Genomic DNA, 21,824 nt, shown 5'->3' on the forward strand with positions numbered 1-21,824 from the left:
AAAAAAATTTTTATTTACTTTAAAGTGCTTTAATTGTTTTAGTAACCATCCTCAGTGACTGGTGCTGTTGTATTCACAGTGGCCAAAATTTAACAAAACGCTTCATTTGTTCGAACTCTGGAAATGTATGTGTTGTTATTCACAGAAAACATTGTTCTCTTTTTTGGAATTATTGATTAAATGATGTATTTATAATTTAAAAATTTTATGTTAAGATATATATCAATTAACAGTATATCAATTCTGATATACTGTTTATATTACATGTCAGGTTAACTGACTCTATTTTAATTCAGGGGTTAGTTATTGTTAATTAAAAAACTAAATTTTATAAATCTATTCAAATTAGAGAAAATGTCTATTTTTTTAATATAAAATAGTAGCAAATACTGTATTTGTAATTGTCAGTAATATTACCAGCTGCTTTATTTGGAAAATTATAGAGATTTGAAATTATGAGATTTGGTATATCAAAACTAAAAAAAAGTTTTGATTGCTTGTAACCAAATCTTTCATTTCATATACCTTTCAAGTTTCATAGATTTTATCCTATCAGTTTTGCTGAATAATATCATATTTTCTTTCACATGTATTTTAAACATTTTTCTGTTAAATCCAAAATAGTTATATCTTATACTCACTGTATTTATTATCTTCACATATTTGAATCTTAGTGTAATCATATTGATTTTTTTTTAATGTATTGCAATCAATTACCTTCATTTTCAATTTCATATTTTGTGATGATCCTGTAGAATTTTTTTTATGGTTTCCTTTGAGCCTTCCTATAATGTGATTGAAGTAGATTATAAAACCAGATTAAGCTCAAAAGCTATTTACAGAATTGTCACTTAAAATCAGAACTTAAATGGGTATTTTGATTGTTAAACACTTATTAGTGGACACTGATGAAAAGTGTATGTAAAAAGTAAATAAATAAATTAAAAAGAAGAGAAAATAATAAGAAAAATTAATTGATAAATAAACAGTACTTATGAAACAGTATAAAATTAATATTTTTAGCAGTGTTATTTTCCAGTTTATAATTAATATGTTCAGTAGGATTCAAATGTTAATAGTTTCCTGTCATCTTTTACAATTATTTTAATATTGCATTTCTTAAAAATTATGACATGAGGGAAGAGATTAACAGTTTTTGTATTAATGTACAGTCTACCTGTTAAATTAATTTGAAAACTAAGAGAATATATCGTATTGTTTGGGAATTAGGTAACTGTTCTTTAGAAATATCTTGCAGAATGAAAAATAAAAACAGTTAAGAAATAATTAGAGGATGTAACTTGAGTAATATATGACCATGTGGTTTAGTTTTGGTTTCTTTAGCCATTTCTTTCTTTATTATTTTGATAGTTATATTTTGTTCAGTCCTAAGTTTGTTTGCTTTTGATCAGCCCACTTTAATGTTGGATTTTCTTATACCTAACATCTAGCTTTCCTTCATACATTGAAGACTGAGCCAAAATCTACTTCTGGTTTACATATTAACTTATATATTTTTAAACAACTCATAAAATTACAAAATAAAATATAATTGTGACAAAAGATAGTACTTCTTAATATGTAATGAAGTTTCACAGTAACATAAAACATTTCCATATTCATATTGTATTGCAGGTTAAATATAATGTTTTATTTAGTTCCTCACTGGATTAACTTATTTTGAGGTTACTATTAGACTGTTAGTATAAACAGACACCCCTGTTTGAGATTTAGATTGCTTTTGTTACTTGTAAACTATTCAATAATAAAGCAGATCTAAGATTTTTGTGAGGCATAGTAAAAAACTATGTTTAAAAGAAATTTTAAGTACAGTGAATCTCATTTGTTTGAGATTGTATAAACAAAAATTAAACTGGATCTCAGCATATTGAATAATATTATGTTATTCAAAATAATTTTTTTTTCGTGGTAAGTTGATGTTAACACTTGCCTAACACTTGTCTGAGTGAGATATAAAACTTGTGCATTACTAATTAGTTAATAAACTATTGATATATGACAGTTTTGACATTGTATGAATATTTTATTTTTCTATTAAAATGAATTCTGATTAGTGTCTACAATATTGCAATTTCATTTTTAAATTGATCTAAATTCAAACTGATCTAATAGAGTTGATTATTTTGGTTGCATGTGTTCAGTTGTTATTTGTTTATATAGGTGCAATGTGTAAGAATTTTTTAGTTTTATTTTATGATTATGAGCAATTTTGACAAAGAGTTAAGCAAATGAACAAATCTGTTTGCCAAAGCCTTATACTGAAATTTTATCTTAAGTAAAATTTTTTTTTAAGTATTTATTTTGGTCATGTAGCAGTGAATTTAGTAAAAGAGGGAAATTCATGTTTTTAAAATATATGTTTAATTTTTTTATCCAATTACGTTAGACTATATTCTTCAAATTATTAATAAATATATTTCAGACCTCGCACATCTTCATTTTTTGTGATGTCTGCCATGTACTATTTCATTTTATTTGTAACTATTCCTCACCACTATTTGCCATTGTTTTATTAGCCAATTTTAAAAATAATCTTCTGATTATCTTATTTTTTTCATATATTTTAAAATAAAAGCAATTATGCCAGATGGTTTAAATTCTTGAGGTAGAATGATGGTAATTGGTAATTTCAAGCCTTATTTTTATCATATTTTTTAAATCCTAAATAAGTTGTTAAATATTTCCAATTCATTGAATTTTTAAAAATAAGATTTTTTTTGTTTTATATTTTTGTGAAATAATTAAAAACATCAGATGTTTACCAATGTTTTCTTTATATTTTATTTTTTAGGGATGACAAGAATTTTGAAAACTACTAGTCTAGTGACGCTAACATTACAGAATTCATTATTGGGGCTGAGCATGCGATATGCTCGTACACGGCCTGGTGATCTTTTCCTTTCAACTACTGGTCAGTTATGAATTCTGTATATTATTTATAGTAAAAATAAAATGTATCAATCTTTATTACTTATGTATTTTTTGACCCTTGCTGATAGCTATATAAAAATATATTGACCCTATATGATAGCTCGTATAACATAAAGTGCCACCAATGATACTGTAGATTTTCAGAAGCAGTTTGATGAATTTAGGTGAGTTTGTAAAATTTGTCTATTGTTTGCAACTTGTCCTTCATTCAAAACTTTTGAAAAATTTACACTGCTTTTGAATTTTGGACAGAAGACTTTTTTTTTTTTATAAAATATGCTGGTTTTGTATCTTAAAATATAAGTTTTTGTCATTAAAATAATAATTTTTTAAAGTTATCTTAAAACAACATCTTAATGAATCATTTGATGCAATTGAAATAAAATTCTGATAAATATTACCTAGTTATAAGAAACTGAAATTAGTTAACAGTATTTGATTGAATGTTTGCTTACATGACATTACGGAATATGAAGAAGGCTGTTGGTTTTGACCTATTGCACTAGTACTATTATTTTTAGTTTAATAATGAAAGATATATATATATATATATATATATAGAGAGAGAGAGAGAGAGAGAGAGAGAGGGAAGAATGTAATCTAAACATAATGATTTTTATATGTGGTTTTTTATCAAAAACAATTTTTGTTTTCAGAATGTAGTATCACTTTCTTTTTAAATATTACATCATAATAATAATTTATCTATATGTATTAGCTGTCAAATTGCTAAATATGCTCTGATTTTTTTTTTAAATTGAGTCATGGTAAAAATTTATCTGTAACTATATAGTTTCAACAAGTTGTATTCCATAAATATAAAAAGTTCATTATTTATGTAAGTAATAAGTAATGAAATTCTTCTAAATGAATTAAATAAGTCTGAAAAACTTGTGACCTTCAAGGAAAATTTTTAAGTGCTATAAAGTTTGTGAAAAAGACAAGAGTATTAAAAATTTGTTTCAAGGCAATGCAGAAATTTGTTAGCAGTGTAGAAGTATGACCAGAGAATGAACATCTTTCTACTGGTTGGTTGGAAGCGGTTGTCAATAATATATGTCTTAGTGTATGCAACAAGCCTCATGGGTAATGCATCTTAGCATCAGCCCCATTCTTTTTTCCTTATTAATTAATAACTAAAACATTATAGATTATTGATGATTTTACTGTATCCTGTTTTTAAATTGCTTTACTAGTTTCTTATATTACTTCTTTCCTCTATGAAAAAATTGATTTTGATATTTTTAACATTATCTATAATGTAACCTTTATGACTTAAAATGTCTTGTTTAGGAATTTCTTTGTCAGAGAAGGATTAATTGAGAAGTTAGATTAATTGTTAAAATAAAGCCTGTTAAGAATTATATATATTTATTATTTTAGTTGTCATAACTAAACAGTTATAGATGATTTGATATGATCTATTCATAACAGGGACTGACTGCATGATAAACATCATTATTTTCAGACAAACAGCTTGTACTAGTATCACTTATGTAAGATGCTTTACATATATCAAAATTGTAGAAAATCCTAAGAAAGACATCTAAAAAAACTGTAAATTTGAAAATGTGTTAGGGCCAGATTAATACTTAGAATGAAGAGGCAGGAATATTTTCTGAATTTGTGTTACCATTTTACTATTATTATTAAATCAGTTTCAGAATTTTGATATTATGCTGCCTCATAATATGCTGTAAGCCCAATTAAAATGTAACAGTTAATCTTATCCAATCTGTGGCTAATGAAACAGCCAGTCTTTGAACTGTGGCTGCCAAAATACACCAGCAGTACACAGTGTGTGTGTTTGTACATGTATGTGTGCACATAAACATGAATGTGTGTGTATGTATAAAAGGAGTGTTCAAGTCAGTCTGAGACTTTTTGTAAAAAAAATATATCAACAAATTTTATGGCAGGGACACTCCATTTATTTTTCTACATAACTCCTTGCTACAGTTATACATTTATCCCAGTGTTTAATGCCTGGAAGGCTTCAGCATAGAATGATTTGTCAGTTCATCTGAACTGTTCTAGGATAACCTGCTTCACTTAGTCATCACTGTGGAAATGTTGACCTCTGAGGAATGCTTTTAGCGGTCAAAAACAAATGGAAATTACTTGGCACTAAGGTTGAACTATTAGGGGGATGTGGTAATAATTCTCAATTGATTTCCTGTAATGTTTGCATGTGCATTGAGCAGTATGAGATCTTGCATTGTTTTTCAGAAACAGAACAATCTTTGTGATCAAACCAGGCCATTTCTTCCTTAAATTCTTATGCATATCATGCAGAACATGTCGGAAATATTCACTGTTGATAGTGACACCATGGGGTAAAAATCCACGTGAATAATCCCATGTTTGTCCCAGAAGATGCTTACCATCACTTTACCTGCCAGTGCAATTGTTTGAAATTTCTTTGTTGGTGATGAGTCCAAATTCTTCCACTGCTTTGATTTTTTTTTTTTTTTTGATTCTGGAGTGAAATTGTCACACGTATTTTGTCACATGTGATAATGTAATCCAGGAAATACTGGTCTTCCTTGTTGTTTTGCGTCCTTAAATTCAGTGTAGACTCTTCTGTACCAGTCAAAAGCGGAAAGCTGTTTTGGAACCTAGCATGCACTCACTTTTCAGAACAGCAAATGGTCATGAATTTTTATTGTTTACTGTTCCTAATGAAAGATTACATATCCTTTGGAATTTCACAATGGGTTATGCGACAATTTTCAGTGATAAGCTATTCAACATGCTGAATGTTCCCAGCAATGACTGCTGTGGGCACCATATTGTGACTGAAGTCTTCTGTAAATTTCAGCAGACTTTATATGCTTTTTCACTAAAAATTTTATCACCACATGCTGTTCAATGTACACATTCACATTGTTGTATGCTGTCTTGAATAATGGCCTCTGGACAGGTGTGTGAAATGTCACCTACCATTAATAGGACACAGTTGCTAGTTGCTACTGTGTGCAGTCTCCCACCCTGGGATTCGATTTTAAATCTTTGAGAAAAGTCCGAATTGACTTGAACACCCCTCCTGTGTGTGTGTGTATATATATATATATATATATATATATATATATATATATATATTTATAATACATATTTAGTTCACAAATCAGAAAATGAAAAAAAAAATACAAACACTTTTGAGATTTTAGGCACAGGTTTAGTTCCTTATTATTCAGATTCCAATTTCATGTAGTTCTTCAAAGAATAGCAAGTTTAAGGAAATTAGCTATGTTATGTCCTTATGGTAATCACTAGATCACTGAAGTTAAGATCATGAAGTTACACATCATTAATCATGATGTGTAGATGGGTCAGTAATGGCTGATTTAAATAATACAGGACTGATATATGTGAAGAATAGACATTTGATTAGAGAAATCAAGCTGGATTCAATTAGTTTAAGCCCAAAAACCCACTGGAGGAATTGGAAGAAAGCATAAAAAGACACATGTAAATATACATATCATATTAACAGATTAACTGTAAAATATAGCCTGATATCACTGTTTAGTAGTTGAAAAACAAGAACAGTTTTACTAATATTATTTTTTATTTATAACTCAGTAGTTAAGATTCACGGTGGTAAACCCCATGAAGATTTAGCTTAATTAGGGTACGTAATCTGCTAACTTGTGTAGATTTATATTAAATAATGTATAAATTACTTGAATTAAATTTGAATGATGCCACACTTCAGTTTTTAGTGATTGTTAGGTTATATAAAAAGTATAGGTTGAAGATATTGTTTATCTGTAATTAGCAATAAATGTGGTAAGCTTTCAAGACCAGTAACAGTCATGGGTGTACTACCTACTGCACAGTTGTACATTTTTACCATGCTTATAATTTGTGATCTGTGATTAAGTTGTGGAACTATTCTAGTACAAGAAGTTTGAGTACTCTTTTATTAATTGTGTTAATTAAATCTCAGTTTAATTTGGATGTATATGCGATGAAAAATGATAATGATCTGTTTTTGCAGCTGTTGTTATGGCAGAATTTGTTAAATTGGTAACATGTTTAATACTTGTGTTTATTGAAGAGGGTAATTACAAAAAATGGTTAAACACCATAATCAACACTGTTGTAAAACAACCAATTGATACACTCAAGGTTTCTGTGCCATCATTTGTATACATTATTCAAAATAATCTTCTGTATGTTTCTGCTTCACATTTGGATGCTGCCACATATCAGGTGAGTTTCGTTTAAAGATAATTTTATTTTATGTGATACTAACAAGGATATAAGATTTGTTTCTTTTTTTGATTGATTTATCCATCTTTATTTTACAAAATTTGGTTTATTTTTCTTTTATAGTGTTTAATTATATACTCAATTTTATTTTTTAACACTATATTGCCTCAATAGACTTTTATAAAACCATTTCTTACACTATGATTGGTGTTCTTTAGTCTAGGTCATTCATTCTTAATTAGTATTCTTAAATTGAGCTTGTGACCAAGATGTAACATTCTAATTCAAGGAAAAAGTACTTATTCCGTACTTGGATTTCAACTTATGTCCTACAGTATTTGTAATTGAAAATGTTATGACACGTTATATTATTAGTAAAATTAATTATCACTTAATTAAAATGATTATGCATTTTGATTTTGAATTTTTTCTCAATTTGTTTATTGTATAAGTTAAAAAGAGATTATCAGTCTTGCTGATATTTTCATGTAATACGAGGGTATATCAGATATAAACAGGATTTTTGTTCCTGAGCATCTACGGTTGGTAGGACTGGACCCGTGCTTCTAGTGTGCTTGGGTGGGGTCATTAGGAGTGGTGAGAGCTGGTCATTCTACAGTCCCAACCAATTCGTCAGTAACACTCACAATGTCAAAGAAACAGGTGTAACCCTCTACTGCACAACGCATAATTATAAAATCTCTTGCTCGTGAAGGAGTTCAAGCGATGGAAATTTTCTGGAGATTGACTGCACAGTTTGGAACCAAACATTGTCAAGGACTTGTGTATGTGTCTGGCATAAAGAGTTCAAGGAAGGACAAGAATGAATGGAAAATCAGGAACACAATTGCCATCCTCAAACCAGCATTACAGATGAAAAGATTCGTGCAGTTCAAGACATTCTTGAAGATAATAGACAAGTGAGAGTATCAGAAATTGGAGAACAGGTCGAATTAAGTTATGGGAGCTGTCAAGTGATCATCACAAATGACCTACAGTTTCATAAACTGTGTGCCAGATGGGTTCCTCGTCTTTTGACTGCAGATCAGAAGCTGAGATGTTTGGAGGTAACAGCAAGGTTTGCGAAAGAAGGTGATGCATTTGTGAGTTGGATTGAAACATGCGATGAAATGTGGGTCCACCATTACACTCCCCAGTCGAAACAAGCCAGTATGGAGTAGCAGATGAAAGGGAAGGCAACCCCAGTGAAAGTCGAGCTGACTCGACTTGTCAGCTGGCAAGGTTCTTTCAACCTTTTTTTTCGACGAGCAAGGCACTTTGGTCATTGATTTTTTGCATGAGTAACGCACAATCAATGCTGCTTACTACTGTGAGCTGTTGAACAAGGTGAGGGCTGCATATCGCCGCAGAAGACGAGACCAACCTATTTCAGAGGCCATCCTCCTCTATAACAAGACCAGGCTCCATACTACAGCTCTAACAGTCTCAAAACTAGAAGAAATGCACTGGACTCAACTTGGTCATCCTCCCTACAGCTCGGACCTATTGCCCTACGATTTTCATTTGATTGGGTCGCTTAAAGAAGCTCTAGGAGAGAACGATTTGAAGGTGATGAGGGCATAGAGGGATTCATGCGCATTTGGCTCCTGATGCTACCAGCTTTATTCTTTGATGCTGTGATAAAAAACCTTCCTTCTTGCTGGGAAAAATGTATTTCTAAAGCAGGAAACTATACAGAAAAATAAATTATCTTTGCCTTTTATTTCTCAATAAATAATTTTTTTTAAAAATAAAATTCCATTTATATTTGAATTACCCTTGTATAATTATACTTTGTTTAAAAATGAAAATAAAAATAGAAATGAAAAACAAGATATAGGAGATACATAAATAGACCATAGTTAAATAATTAGTTAGTTGTTTAGAAGCAACTTCTATTATTATAGATATATTTGTGATTTTTATAATTCAGAAACCAATTTGTTGAATACATCTTATACACAGGTCATGTCTAATTTTAAACCAGTTTAAATGTTTTTGTTGATGAATGAATTAGGTGAAATTTTCCATTAAGCTATCAAAGAAAAGTTGGTAGTATGGCTGCAGAACTTTCCTGGCTGTATATTATCCCTTCATTGATTAATGGAGGACTTCCCGCTTTATCCTAAAGATAGAATTGGTTTATTTTGAGTTACTGTAACCAAGTCTCATTGTTGCATCATTTAGGATGTGAAATCTGGTCATTGATATCTAGCTCTGATTTTGGATTAGAATTGTTTTTATGTTTAATCTGGGTTTTAAGAATTTATATCTGATTTTTTTTTTATAGTATTTTGATTGATTCTTTTGGTTCTAGGTTACTTATCAACTGAAAATTCTAACGACAGCAATGTTTGCAGTACTGATGCTAAAACGTAGTTTACCAGTTCAGCAGTGGGTTGCTCTTGTAGTGCTTGTAATAGGAGTTATTTTAGTACAGTTCACTGGTTCAACTGATAATACAGCACATACTAACATAAAACAAAACAGACTATTGGGATTCTCTGCTGCATTAACGGCATGTGTTCTATCAGGCTTTGCTGGAATTTATTTTGAAATGATTCTTAAAGGTTCTGATATATCGGTTTGGATGCGTAATGTTCAGTTAAGTTTTCTCTCACTTCCACTCGGGTTGGTAACATGTTTCATTAACGACTGGAATAAAATACATGAACATGGATTCTTTTACAGATATGATGCGTTCGTTGTTTACTTAGTGTTCTTACAAGCTGGTGGTGGTCTAGTTGTTGCTCTTGTAGTGAAATATGCAGACAACATTTTAAAAGGTTTTGCTACATCCTTGGCAATTATTATATCATGTATTGCTTCTGTGTATCTTTTTGATTTCAATATTACGCTACAGTTTATTTTTGGTGCTTTATTAGTTATGGCTTCAATATTTTTGTACAATGTGAGGCCAAAAACAAAAATTCCTCAAAGTACAAGTTTAACTGATGTGCAAAAAGTTTAAAATTTTATACAAGAAATTTAAAATCATGTCACAAATGATATTGTGTCACAACAATAATAATAATAATAGTGGTGTAAAGTTTTTCCCAGTATTTTGTGTATTTTTAAGTACATTATTTACATTTTTTTCATTTGTTTTGTATCTATTGGACTAATGTTTTATAATTATTTAAAGTACTTTTTTATTTAATCCTCTAGATGTGATCTTTACAGTGCAAACTCCAGGTGATTAATGTTTACAGCTTGTCAGTTGTTTTGAGTATTATGTTCTGGGTTTCTTCTCTGTGTCACTTATTCTAAAATTCTAAAAAATATTATCACTAATTATAATTTAAAAATTATGTTTTATTGTTTATTCAGGAAAATATTTAAAACCAAAAATAATTTAAATTATCAGAAACTGTGTTTTTCTAACATTAGTAAATTGTATTTTAAATTCTGTTTTGTTATTTTGATGAAGCTTTAAGCATAACAAATTTTCCTCAAGGGATTATTGAGGAGTTTTGATAAATGGAGCTTTACCTCTAATTTTATTTCTTCTTAAAAAAACCCAGAAAAATATGTTGTGCAATTTTAAGCATATGATTATTCTGTGTACAATGTTTCAAAATTGTTTCTAACTTGTGTGTCTAGAAAATGAATGTGAAGTTTAAAGAATATAAAAACAAAACTTTTGTACAGATAACAAAAAAAAATTAGAAATTATTGTAAAATGTTAGTAACTTTACTGTTAAGATTTTCTGTAATTTGCCCTTGAATAGAATTGACAGTGGCATAAAGTGACATGGTATGAAGTGTCTTTTATAGGGCTGTGGCACAGAAGGATTGATAAAAATACTAGTGGATCTTGTATGAAATTCCTTTTCTTTCTTGAACAATGTCCTTTCTTTTTTTCTTTCTTGTGTTCTTGTTGTGTTCTATTTAAATACTGCCCAATAATTTATGTATTTGTATGAGTGCATGCACATACATTTGAGAAGTGAGTATTTAGGTATAGTGTAAACTTATGAGGTAAGACTGAAACCAGTGTAAACCAGAATACTGCCTCTATATAATACAGTAGAACCTCTGTTATTTGTAAGGTATCAGGACAACAGCTGCAATAGTTATGCGAACAAACAGGAAAACAGAATGACCACTTTAAAAATAATACATTTATGTATGTAACAATATTTTTCTTTATTTATTATTTATATAATAAAAATATATTAAAATGTATTACACAATAGTAATTTGGTGTAAAATTTAAAAAGAAAATGGCAGAGGTGAAATAGTTTATTTAGCAAAAAGAGAGAAAAAACAAGTTATATACTGCATAGATATTTCCATTGATTTTTTTTTTAATTTCATTGTGCCCAAATTGGGTGAGGACAATGAAAAACGATTTGTTAACAGGCCTTGTTTTTTTTTAACGTTTATTTCTATATTTCACATGGATTTGCTTGTTTTAATTGCTTGATTTAGAGTCAATTTTGGTTAAAAAGTAGTAGGGGTGCTTTTGTTTTCTTTCCTAGGTTCATTAGGCAAGCTATTAAGCTTTAAACTTATCAGAATAATACTAGTACATAGAGAGCAATGTTCCAGTGTACTTTTGCTTGAGTAGTCCATCATGTGATAATGAGCAGATGAATACACGTGGAAGATCCATTTCCTTGGTCTTTGGGATTAATAGAGAATTGAGGTTTGAACACTCGATGGATAAAGAAGGTTTTACTGTAAATATAGAAAGTTTATCTTATAAACTCACTTCAAGGCTGAATAGTATTGATGTAATGTTTACTTAAGCTTATCAGTCTGATGTAATTTTTACTTTATTTTATAACTGTGACTCAGCAAAATTCTTCCTCATCTCTGAAATTACTGTAAGCTTTATTAGTAGGCGCAAAATAAAAATTATTTACCTATCTGTAAATCACAAAAGGATTTACTGAAAAACCAGACTTACTCTTAACATGAAACACATTTATTATTTAGATGTAGATGATTTTATGTTTTTCTTGTAATATAATAAATATATCATATATATTAAATTACTTATTTTTAGACCTTTTCTTTTGTAACATGACCAACAAATGAATTGAAATTAACTAGCAGATTAGAATATGTTACACATTTAATCGCATCTTTTATTCTTTCTACCACATAATATTAATAAATATGATATTAAATAGGTAACTTAAACTTATTTAATGTAGAATAAAGAACTGCCAACAAAAATATGAAATGCCCATGAGTCAGACCATATTAAAGTAATTTTTCAAGATATTGAAAATGCTTCTTACATAAAACATTTTTAGTAATGTTGTCCTTAGGGTTATCACACAAGAAACAGGCTTCATTATTTGTGGGCATTGTACTAATTTCTTGCTTATTCAGACAACACACTGCTCCTTGCAGTCACTAACAAAGGCGTGCAGTTGGCACTAATTGCTGTGGAAGCTTCTACTTCAAGGTTTAAATTAGACGTCAACTTGGCTAAATGCAGTGTGCTGTCCACCAAGGCTGTTGTAGAGTACTGTAAAACCAAGATTGTTGCCAATGCTTATTTCAGATTGTTGACTCATATTATCCTGCAGTTGAAGACTGGGGTTGAGTACAAGTCATCCGGCCTTGCTTGTACAACCCACCCCACTGGGTTGGTCTAGTGGTGAACATGTCTTCCCAAATCAGCTGATTTGGAAGTTGAAAGTTCCAGCATTCAAGTCCTAGTAATGACAGTTACTTTTATATGGATTTGAATAGTAGATTGTGGATAACAGTGTTCTTTAGTGATTGGGTTTCAATTAACCACACATCTCAGGAATGGTTGAACTGAGATTCTACAAGACTATACTTCATTTACATTCATACATATCATCCTCATTCATCCTCTGAAGTAATATCTGAATGGTAATTCCCAGAGGGTAAACAGGAAAAAGGAGGCCTTGCTTGTACATGTCGTTTTGCACCAGGTGCTTAAAAACATCTGCTCCTTTTAAACTCCTATTAAACCTCAGCAGTAATACTTTCATTCCTTCTTCCTGCACCAGTCATATCACTCTTGAACAGAATTTCTCATGGCCACCTCCAAGCTTTGGATAGACAAGTCTTAAAATCTATGTTTTCATAGCTTCTTCTTTCTCAGGATATGACAATTATTTTTTTCCAATTATCAACTTTAGGGGAGTAGTCTTGGTCTACCCTGCCTGCATATCTTGATTCCTTTATGATTGTGTAGTCATCTTCTAAGGCTACTTGTCTTTTGGGACAAGGACACTAGCTGATTCTCCATTGATTGTGTCTGTCTTTGGTCATCAGAGGAGATCCTGTCATTTGGGGCTTGATTAATGTCCTCAAAGTTAATATTGCGTGATTGACAGCAAAATTTCTTCATCTTTTGTTCTAATTTGGCAGGCTATTTTAATACCAGGATTGCTGTGCATGTTATTCAGCATTTCAACCAGACTCATGGTGGATGCATCAGATGATATGCTTGTTGTACGGCTTGTCATCAGGGTACTACATTCTAAGGGATTCCAGACTGTGAAAGAGCATGTTTATAATAACACGACCTTGTTACTTATCATGAGTTGACAGCTTGGATCATCGATGCGCAGGTTACCAGTGGCTTTGGCCAGCTTCCTTGTTTTCTTGAAGCCAGATTACAAAAGAACTATAGGCAAAGCTTATTGGTTGGGTGCACAGTAACTTTCATGTAGCTATTGCATGGTTTTCATTGGCATCATTGTTATCGTGCAGATCCTGGAAGTGCAGTAGATTTGAAAAACCTTGGTTTCTCTCTCTGGGCTCTTCCATTACTGCTCATATTCTGCAATGTAATCATACCAATAGGTCCTGGATTCAATAAATAAACATGAGTTACTATTCTAGGGAGTAGTGTTGATTGTACTGATGTAGGGTAAAGTTTTCCTGCAAATTTCTTCAGTGTGTCATCCTATCATCATTCTATGGACTTCTCTGGTTTATTTTTATATTTTCTTTTCTTCCAATATCTATGTGCAAGTATGTATTTTATGGCTATTTATGGTCCTTTGTGTTACAGATAGTGTTTTGTCAGTTTTATGAATATCTCACCATTCTATTTTGAATTCTTTCCAGCCCTAGGAGTGGTATTATTACTTAAAGGATTATAAACATATTCTGTAGATTTCAATCTATTCTGTGTTAATGAATTGTGAGAGTACGTGAGTACCTCAGTATAACAATATCTTGAAATGAATGTATTTATAGATAAAATTAACAAAATTTAAGTGATTGTTAAAAAATATATATTATTTTGTATTTTTTCTTTTTGTTCTGACACCTACTTTTAATAAATGACATTTCAAATCGCTGGAAATTTTTCAGCTTTTGCACAATCTCCCAACTCAATGGGCAGAAAGAATTGTATAATTTAAGCTCAGAATTTTAATACTTTTTTTTTATTTCAAATAAAAATAAAATGCAAAAACGAAGATAATGGTCAGAGAATATGTAAAGTTTAGATAAAGAATTGTTATATGTCCACGTTAAACAAGCTAATAACTAACTATTTGAACACACTTTTTCTGTTTTTATTGCAATGCTGTTGTATTATAAAATTGATTTTCTTATTTTTTAATGTCAGTCAAATTGGTTTTCACATTTGTTAAAAATATCAATTATATTTACTTTTTAATCTTTAAAAAATACACAATGATGTGAAAAATTTTATGAAGCATTAGTGAATACGAAAATAATGAAATAAAGGATTAGTTAAGAATCTTATGTTTTTGTTTTTGTTTTTTCTAATATACATATAGTGAAGAATTATATCCCACATTGTATCAAGTAATATGTAATAAATATTTAAGATAGTGTATTTGTTTAATTTGCTAATTTAATAATATTTGAAACCCTACAGTTAAAGTCACATTTCTGTTGGGTGATTATATTGACATTAATACCAATTGTAGTCACTGACTGTTGATCCCTTTGTTGGGTTCTGTTGTCTGATATGCTTTACTTGATGTTTATTCTGCAGGTTGTATTGACTGAATGAACATTTTTTATAACTTATGCAGTAATTGATGTGACTCATTTATTGTATCATTGCCTGTTAGTGAGATTTTTTCTGTTTGGGTTTGTATTATTATCCTGTTTTCATAATTTATGCTTTTTCTTATGTTAAATTTGAACCAGTTCTGTCTTATTTTCCACATGGTATTACTTAATTTCATATTCATACTGGACACACTAACACATATTATCATAGACACCGGAATATGTTAAATATTTATATACAGTACATTAGAAGAGATAATTTATAGATAAATCCATATAACAGCATACAAATGTTCCAGATTTTAAGTATATTATTCTTAAATCTGCAGGATTATTGACACTGTTCAGTGGTGGTATAGATTTTATTGTTTATTAATGAAGAAATTTTTTTATAAAAAAAAATGTAAAAAAAATTGATTGTTCAAATTAAGAAAGAATGTGAAAAAAACATTAAAATTGAAAAATATAGAATTGAAATATTAGATATTATGCATAAGCCAGCAATGCAATATGCTGCATTTAATAATTTTATAACTTTTAATTTCATATTGAACAGTTGTAATATAAATTATAGACATAAAAATTTAGGTTTTTTCTTTCTACTGGCTGTGAAGAACTATTCATGATAAAAAAATTACAAAATTATTATTTTTAAATCCTCAGATTTCATGATCAGTATAATTGGTACATTGGTATAATTTTGCAGATTTTTCATTATTTATATTATTGCTATTATTTTTCAATCCGTGAAGCAATTAAAAGAAATCTTGGTAAAAAGTTGAGGAGATACTCTTGTTTAGTCAGCATAAAAGCATGTTATTAATAAAATTTGAGTTCTATTTAGAGGTTGTTGTAGCTTATGGTAACTTGCAAATCAAATTTGCTAAATGCAAGATGAAGGTGAAATTTAACTGATATTCATAGTATTAAGAAAATATTAATAGTTTCAATAAAAATAAATAAATTTTGATGACTGTAATATCAAAATTTAAACTCATTAATTTATTAATAAAATTTGTGAAAATACAGTTTAAATAATATATTTTACTCAACCATGAACAAGAAACTGTTAATTTACATGTTCATTAGTATTTAAGAATAATTTATTTCTGATATAGGAGTTTAGATAATTGAATTATTGATGAATTATGTTGTGTTAAACAGTAAAATATATTTCTTAGTTATAGCCCCAGTTAAAAGTTAAAATATTTAATTAGTTAAAATAATTTAATATAGTTAAAATATTTTAGCCCCAAAAAGTATTCATTAAAGCAGATTTTAACATTGTGTGTGTGTGTGTGTGTGTGTGTGTGTGTGTGTGTGTGTGTGTGTGTGTGTGTGTGTGTGTGTGTGTGTGTGTGCGTGCGTGTGTGTGTGTGTGTGTGTGTGTGTGTGTGTGTGTGTGTGTGTGTGTGTGTGTGTGTGTGTGTGTGCCATTAACATAGTTCAAAAATTGAAAGTTGTTTTTATAAATTGTAAAGTTGCAGTAGGCATGAAATTGTTGATGTCATTCAGTTGAACACATTACTTTATTCTCTTTCTTCCATACATAGTGTTCGGTTTACAAAACATATGCAAAAATCAAGAGGTAGATTTTTGTGTAGTAAATAGCATGTGTTTTGGTACGTGTAAGTAAGATGTACAGATAAATTTATAGTGAAAGTGCAAGTATATTTTTATTTTTTGTATTTAAATATTGTATTTGATTAGTATTATAAAACGAGAGTAATAAACCTTATATGTTATCAGAATAAACAATTAATTATTTCTACTATAGTAAAACAAAAGCTGAAGTAATGAGAGCATGTTTTTATAATGGTTTCATAAACAATTTTTTATTAATTATAAAATTTTAAATATTTATAATTTAGACTTTTTATGCCCTGTTAAATTGATGGTACAGTTTCTGTTGTTATCTTGTTTGTTTTCTTCAAGAAATTCTCTAATGGCTTTTTATCTAAGGAATTGTTTAAAGATTGAATTATAACAATTATAAATTGAATTATTATTTTTGTATGTGAAGTCTGTAGTAGGCTGTTTTTTTTTTCAAGGTTAATGGGAACATAATTATTAAATATAAAAGACTAATATGCTGTTTTATAATTTGAGTGTTTTGTGTTTTTTTTTTATATTTGAACTATTGAACAATATTCTTGTTTAATGTTAATAATATTTGTACTTAATGATGCATATCTAATTGTTATTTAATAGATTATATTATTGTTTTTTAGTGATTATTTATTAATAAAGTTAAAGCAATAACTGTATAGTATCTCAATAATGCAAGGTAACTTAAACTATGTCAAACCATAATTATAAAAAAAAATGGGTTATTGAATGTTGAGAATAGAGATTTTACATTTTCTCTTTCTCTCTCTCTCTGTCTGTGTGTGTGTGCATGTGCACGCATGTGTGTTTGCATGCATATGCACGGATGAGTGTAAACATGGATTAAGATGATTTGTTAGATGTATTATGTTTTGTTTTTTCTAACTCATTCCAATTTACTAAGTTGATTAAATTTAAGTATGAAATTTGTTGTCATCTAGTATGTAGAATACAGGTGTTAGGCAGAATCTATTGCTTGATAGATTGAGACTGTTGATGGAATTTTAAAGAATCTATTTTTTAATAAAAATTTCTATTTGTGCTGAAAAATGAACTTGCTACCTCACTGTAGTACTGTAGTAATGTCAACAGCTACACTAGTAGGCTTATACTGACTCTCATTGGAGAAAATATTAGTGGAATTTTGGTTCTAATACTATATATAATTTAATATATTTTTTTGATCCTAATCTTTCCTAGCAGTTCATCTTTTGTTGCTGATACCTTTGCTTTTTTCCTTATATGTTTTATAATTGTGATCTATTTTGCAACCATTATGATGTTGGATTGTTGTCAGTAATGCTTTCTGTTTCATCTTCATCTATTTATTCTTATCTTACATTTGTTGATCCTTTACAATTATTGCAAAGGATCTATTAAAAGTTGTAGTTTAGAGTTTATAAATTATTTTCCTGAAAAATACTTTTTGGTTGTTTTGGAAATCAAATTTAAATTAATGTAAACTTGGATTATTGAGACTAGTGTGTATTTAATTTAGACCACTTGCTTAACTATGTATTTTTTATGGATGAAAATATATGGCTTTTGTTATCATTAAAAGCAAAATATTAACTTTATTGAAGACTACTTTTACTTTAATTAATAATTATTTAAATAGTTCAAGTGATATTTTTTATTTTTCCTGTGTACTCATATATATCTTAATAGTTCCTTTAAATTAAATTTTTTGCTTTATCATTTTACTACTTTGATATTTATATTAATTATGTATCATTATTATTTTTTAAATAATTTTATTTGGTTTTTATTATCATATTTTTTATTAATATATATTTTATAATCTTTGCCTTTGAACAGCTGATTATGTTTCATTTTATATTTGATTTTATATACATAATCTCAATTTCATTTTGTAAGCTCTTATAAAAAAATTAATAGAAATTGAATTTTTTTCTTTTATATATTATAAAATGAATGTTGTTTAAAATACTTTGTGTTAATCAGAGGAAACATAACAGCATTTTATTTATTATTCATATAATGTTTTAAAAATTTTTATATTAGTTGTATTGCTACCTTTAATAATATTGTTATTATGTTCAGTTATATTATTATGATAATATTTTCACATTAACAGTAATTAAACATTATGAATTATTTTTTTAAATTTTACTGTGTAATTTTTTGATAAACTTTACAACTTTGTTAATGTTAAGTAGTGAATAAGAAACATCACTGATTAATTAAATTTGTTCAATAAATTTATTTTTGACATAATCTTTCCTTTAAATTTCCTGCTTGCCGTCAGCCAACTGTAATTTACTGATGTAATATAGTGTTAAATGTGAATTAAAAATCTTTTCTTTTGTAACTTTGATAGTAAAATAACGTATTTCAGTGAAACCTCTTTAATTTGTCACCCTCCATATTTTGTTCACTCATTTGACCATCTAAATCTATGTTGATGTATATACATGAGTTTTTTTTAACCAAACTTTCATATAAAAATAAGAAAATAATGTAGTGTGAAAATAGAAAATTGTTAAGAATCTGCTGTAAAATTCTGACCTATATTACTTGGTAATATATTTTGGTTTGACCTATATTATTTGGTAGCAGTAGGTAACAACAATTTTATGTCATAATAAAAAGAAATATGTCTGATTATATAGTATTGAAAACATATCAGGTGAAGACTTAATAGAATGGATGCGACAAGGTACTGCTGATGTTAGATAGAAAATTTCAAAAGATAGAAATCATTTTTTATATTTAAAAGAGATTGAAGAAACTACAGAATAAGAGAATGAGTTTTGCGTAGGAATGATTTAGCATTCAGGGAAGTAGATAAAATCCTTAGAAAATGCACTGGATAATATGAGCCAAAAAAAACAAATTGATGAAGATAATACTGCTATAACAAATTCACTGGCTGTGCAAAAAAAAATTATCGATTTAAAAAAAAAAGAATAGTAGTGGATAAAATATAAAAAAAAGGAATGAAAAGTAAAACATTAATTTCATGAACAAATTTTTGTTGTTGTATTAGTGTTTTTATATTTTTAGTTGCTTGTGTATCTACATTACTAACATTTGAATTTTTTCATCTTGATGATGGTCTTATATGGAATGAAAATTGAAAATCAAATTTGGGAGATTTTTAAAAACATTTCTTGTTTTTAATTAACATAATGACAGTTAAATTTTTTCTTTGATATTAAATGTTTTATTTTCAGTTGTATTTGTAAAGAAAGATTATAATAATTATAAGACTGGAATTAGAGTAGAGGTCATATCTTTAATATAACTTTATATTACCTCAACCATCCATAATTTGTTAGTTCTCTCATTTCATCATACGTATGGCTTTGAAGGTATGATAAGAAATTATGAAGATTCTGTTTTTTTTTAAACCGTTGATGACTAATCATAAAAAATGCTAAACATTGGATATAAATGTGCTTAGTAAGTAACATATCAATTTTTAATAATTTCATATTTAAATTAATGACATAGGACATAAGTTTAATAAAATAAATTCATATTTTTATTGTTTTTAATATTTATGAAACTATCAGTAACAAATAGAATTCCAAGAATGATCTGATCACAATAGGGTTTTATCAAATTTCATGAAACCATCTTTATTTATTAAAATAAACATTATAACAACTATATGAAGTACAAATATAAAACTGAGTGATTAAAAGTTACACATTGTGATAAAATATTCTGTCAGGTTTATTAATGAATACAGATCCTCTTACTCAAATTTTAATTATGGTATATGAGTATATAGTTATCATAATTAATGTGAGCAAATATACATCAGTAAACTAATAGGTCTCATAAAGATTTCATGAACATCTTTAGGCATATAAAAATAAGAAAGCTACTGTTTGCGATAATAAAAAATATCTGTTATTAAGTGATCACACTGAAGTAAAATTTGGAAAATAATCTTCATTTATTAATAATATTTAATGAACATAATGAGCTTGAACTATGTGAAAAATATTACATACATACTAAGTACTTTAACACATATTATTAAATCAAATAACATTGACAAAATTTTTTTGAAATCATGTGTATTTTATGTTGGTATGACAAGTTTCAAGGTAACTTTCTTTCAAATTAAAGAATATCACTATAAACTTTTGCAGAGTTTTATAATATTTTTTTATTTTTATAGAACTTGCATAAAACTATTTCACTATTCCTTGGCAAGACAACAACTTCTTCATTTAGAGGGTCTGTATGGATTGATTGTCCCCTTACTTAACCTTTTATGCTTTACATCTTACCTTTCAAATATCCTTTATCTCTTATTCCTTGGGTAAGAAACAGGAATTGTGTCAGCTGCCCAGGCATAATTCCTGTAATAGCTTGCTGACACTCCTAGTAGGTGGGGGGGGGGGGACTGCTTCTTTACTGGGCTTCAGTAAGGTGGTAACTTTACCAGTGGGACAGTCAGAGACTGTCATGTGTGGGGGCTGCATTAAATGCTGAACTGTGGATGAGGTTTCAGTTGAATTAAGGTTGGATTCTCATTTTGGTGGGTTGGTAAAAGTACAAAATTACTCTTTGGCTTAAAGCTACATTTAATTGAGACTGTTATTCAGTTTGTCAACCATTTCATTATATTTTCAAAGCCTGTCTTATTACAGTTGCAGTTATATTTATAGGTTTTTATTGTTGTTTGATAGCTTATTATCTTAATGGAGACTTTATGTTTCTTAACTAATATTTATTTTCTATGAAAAATCAAACCTGGAGGTCGTAGATCTTCACCAAATCATCTGTATTACTTCTTTCATATGGAACAATCTGTGTATATTTTTTGTGATCTCTGAGTATAATCAGGCTTTCTTAATCTTTTAATAAAAAATTATTTTAAGTAATAAATACATTTCTTATTAACTAACATTCACTATATGTTTATTATTACTCATGACGAGGGAAAAATTCAGTCAAAAGGTAAAACTTAGAAATTTTCTAATGTGTATATACTTAAAAGCATTAATCACCCTTTAATTTCCCTCAAGTAAATAAATAATTAAAACATTTTATAACAAATTAATGGAAGAATA

The 21,824-nt window shown here is 28.5% G+C and overlaps 1 protein-coding gene across 26 annotated transcripts in view; it reads left to right on the forward strand.

Moving 5' to 3' along the window:
* The window catches only part of Ugalt (UDP-galactose transporter), a 75,902-nt gene extending 56,938 nt beyond the window's left edge, over positions 1–18,964 (forward strand). For 17 of the 26 annotated variants that reach the window (XM_075362677.1, XM_075362686.1, XM_075362672.1 and 14 more), the window contains 3 exons: positions 2,813–2,932; positions 6,956–7,170; positions 9,488–18,963. In XM_075362677.1, coding sequence (XP_075218792.1) covers positions 2,813–2,932; positions 6,956–7,170; positions 9,488–10,141 — 989 coding nt within the window. In that variant the 3' untranslated portion in view covers positions 10,142–18,963. Of the gene's footprint in view, positions 1–2,812; positions 2,933–6,955; positions 7,171–9,487 lie in introns of all 26 variants that reach the window. The other 9 variants (XM_075362696.1, XM_075362698.1, XM_075362688.1 and 6 more) reach the window with 1 other exon arrangement.
* The last annotated feature ends 2,860 nt before the right edge of the window (positions 18,965–21,824 follow it).

This window comes from Lycorma delicatula, chromosome 4 (assembly GCF_047948215.1).
Source record: "Lycorma delicatula isolate Av1 chromosome 4, ASM4794821v1, whole genome shotgun sequence".
Classification (NCBI taxonomy): Eukaryota; Metazoa; Arthropoda; class Insecta; order Hemiptera; family Fulgoridae; genus Lycorma; species Lycorma delicatula.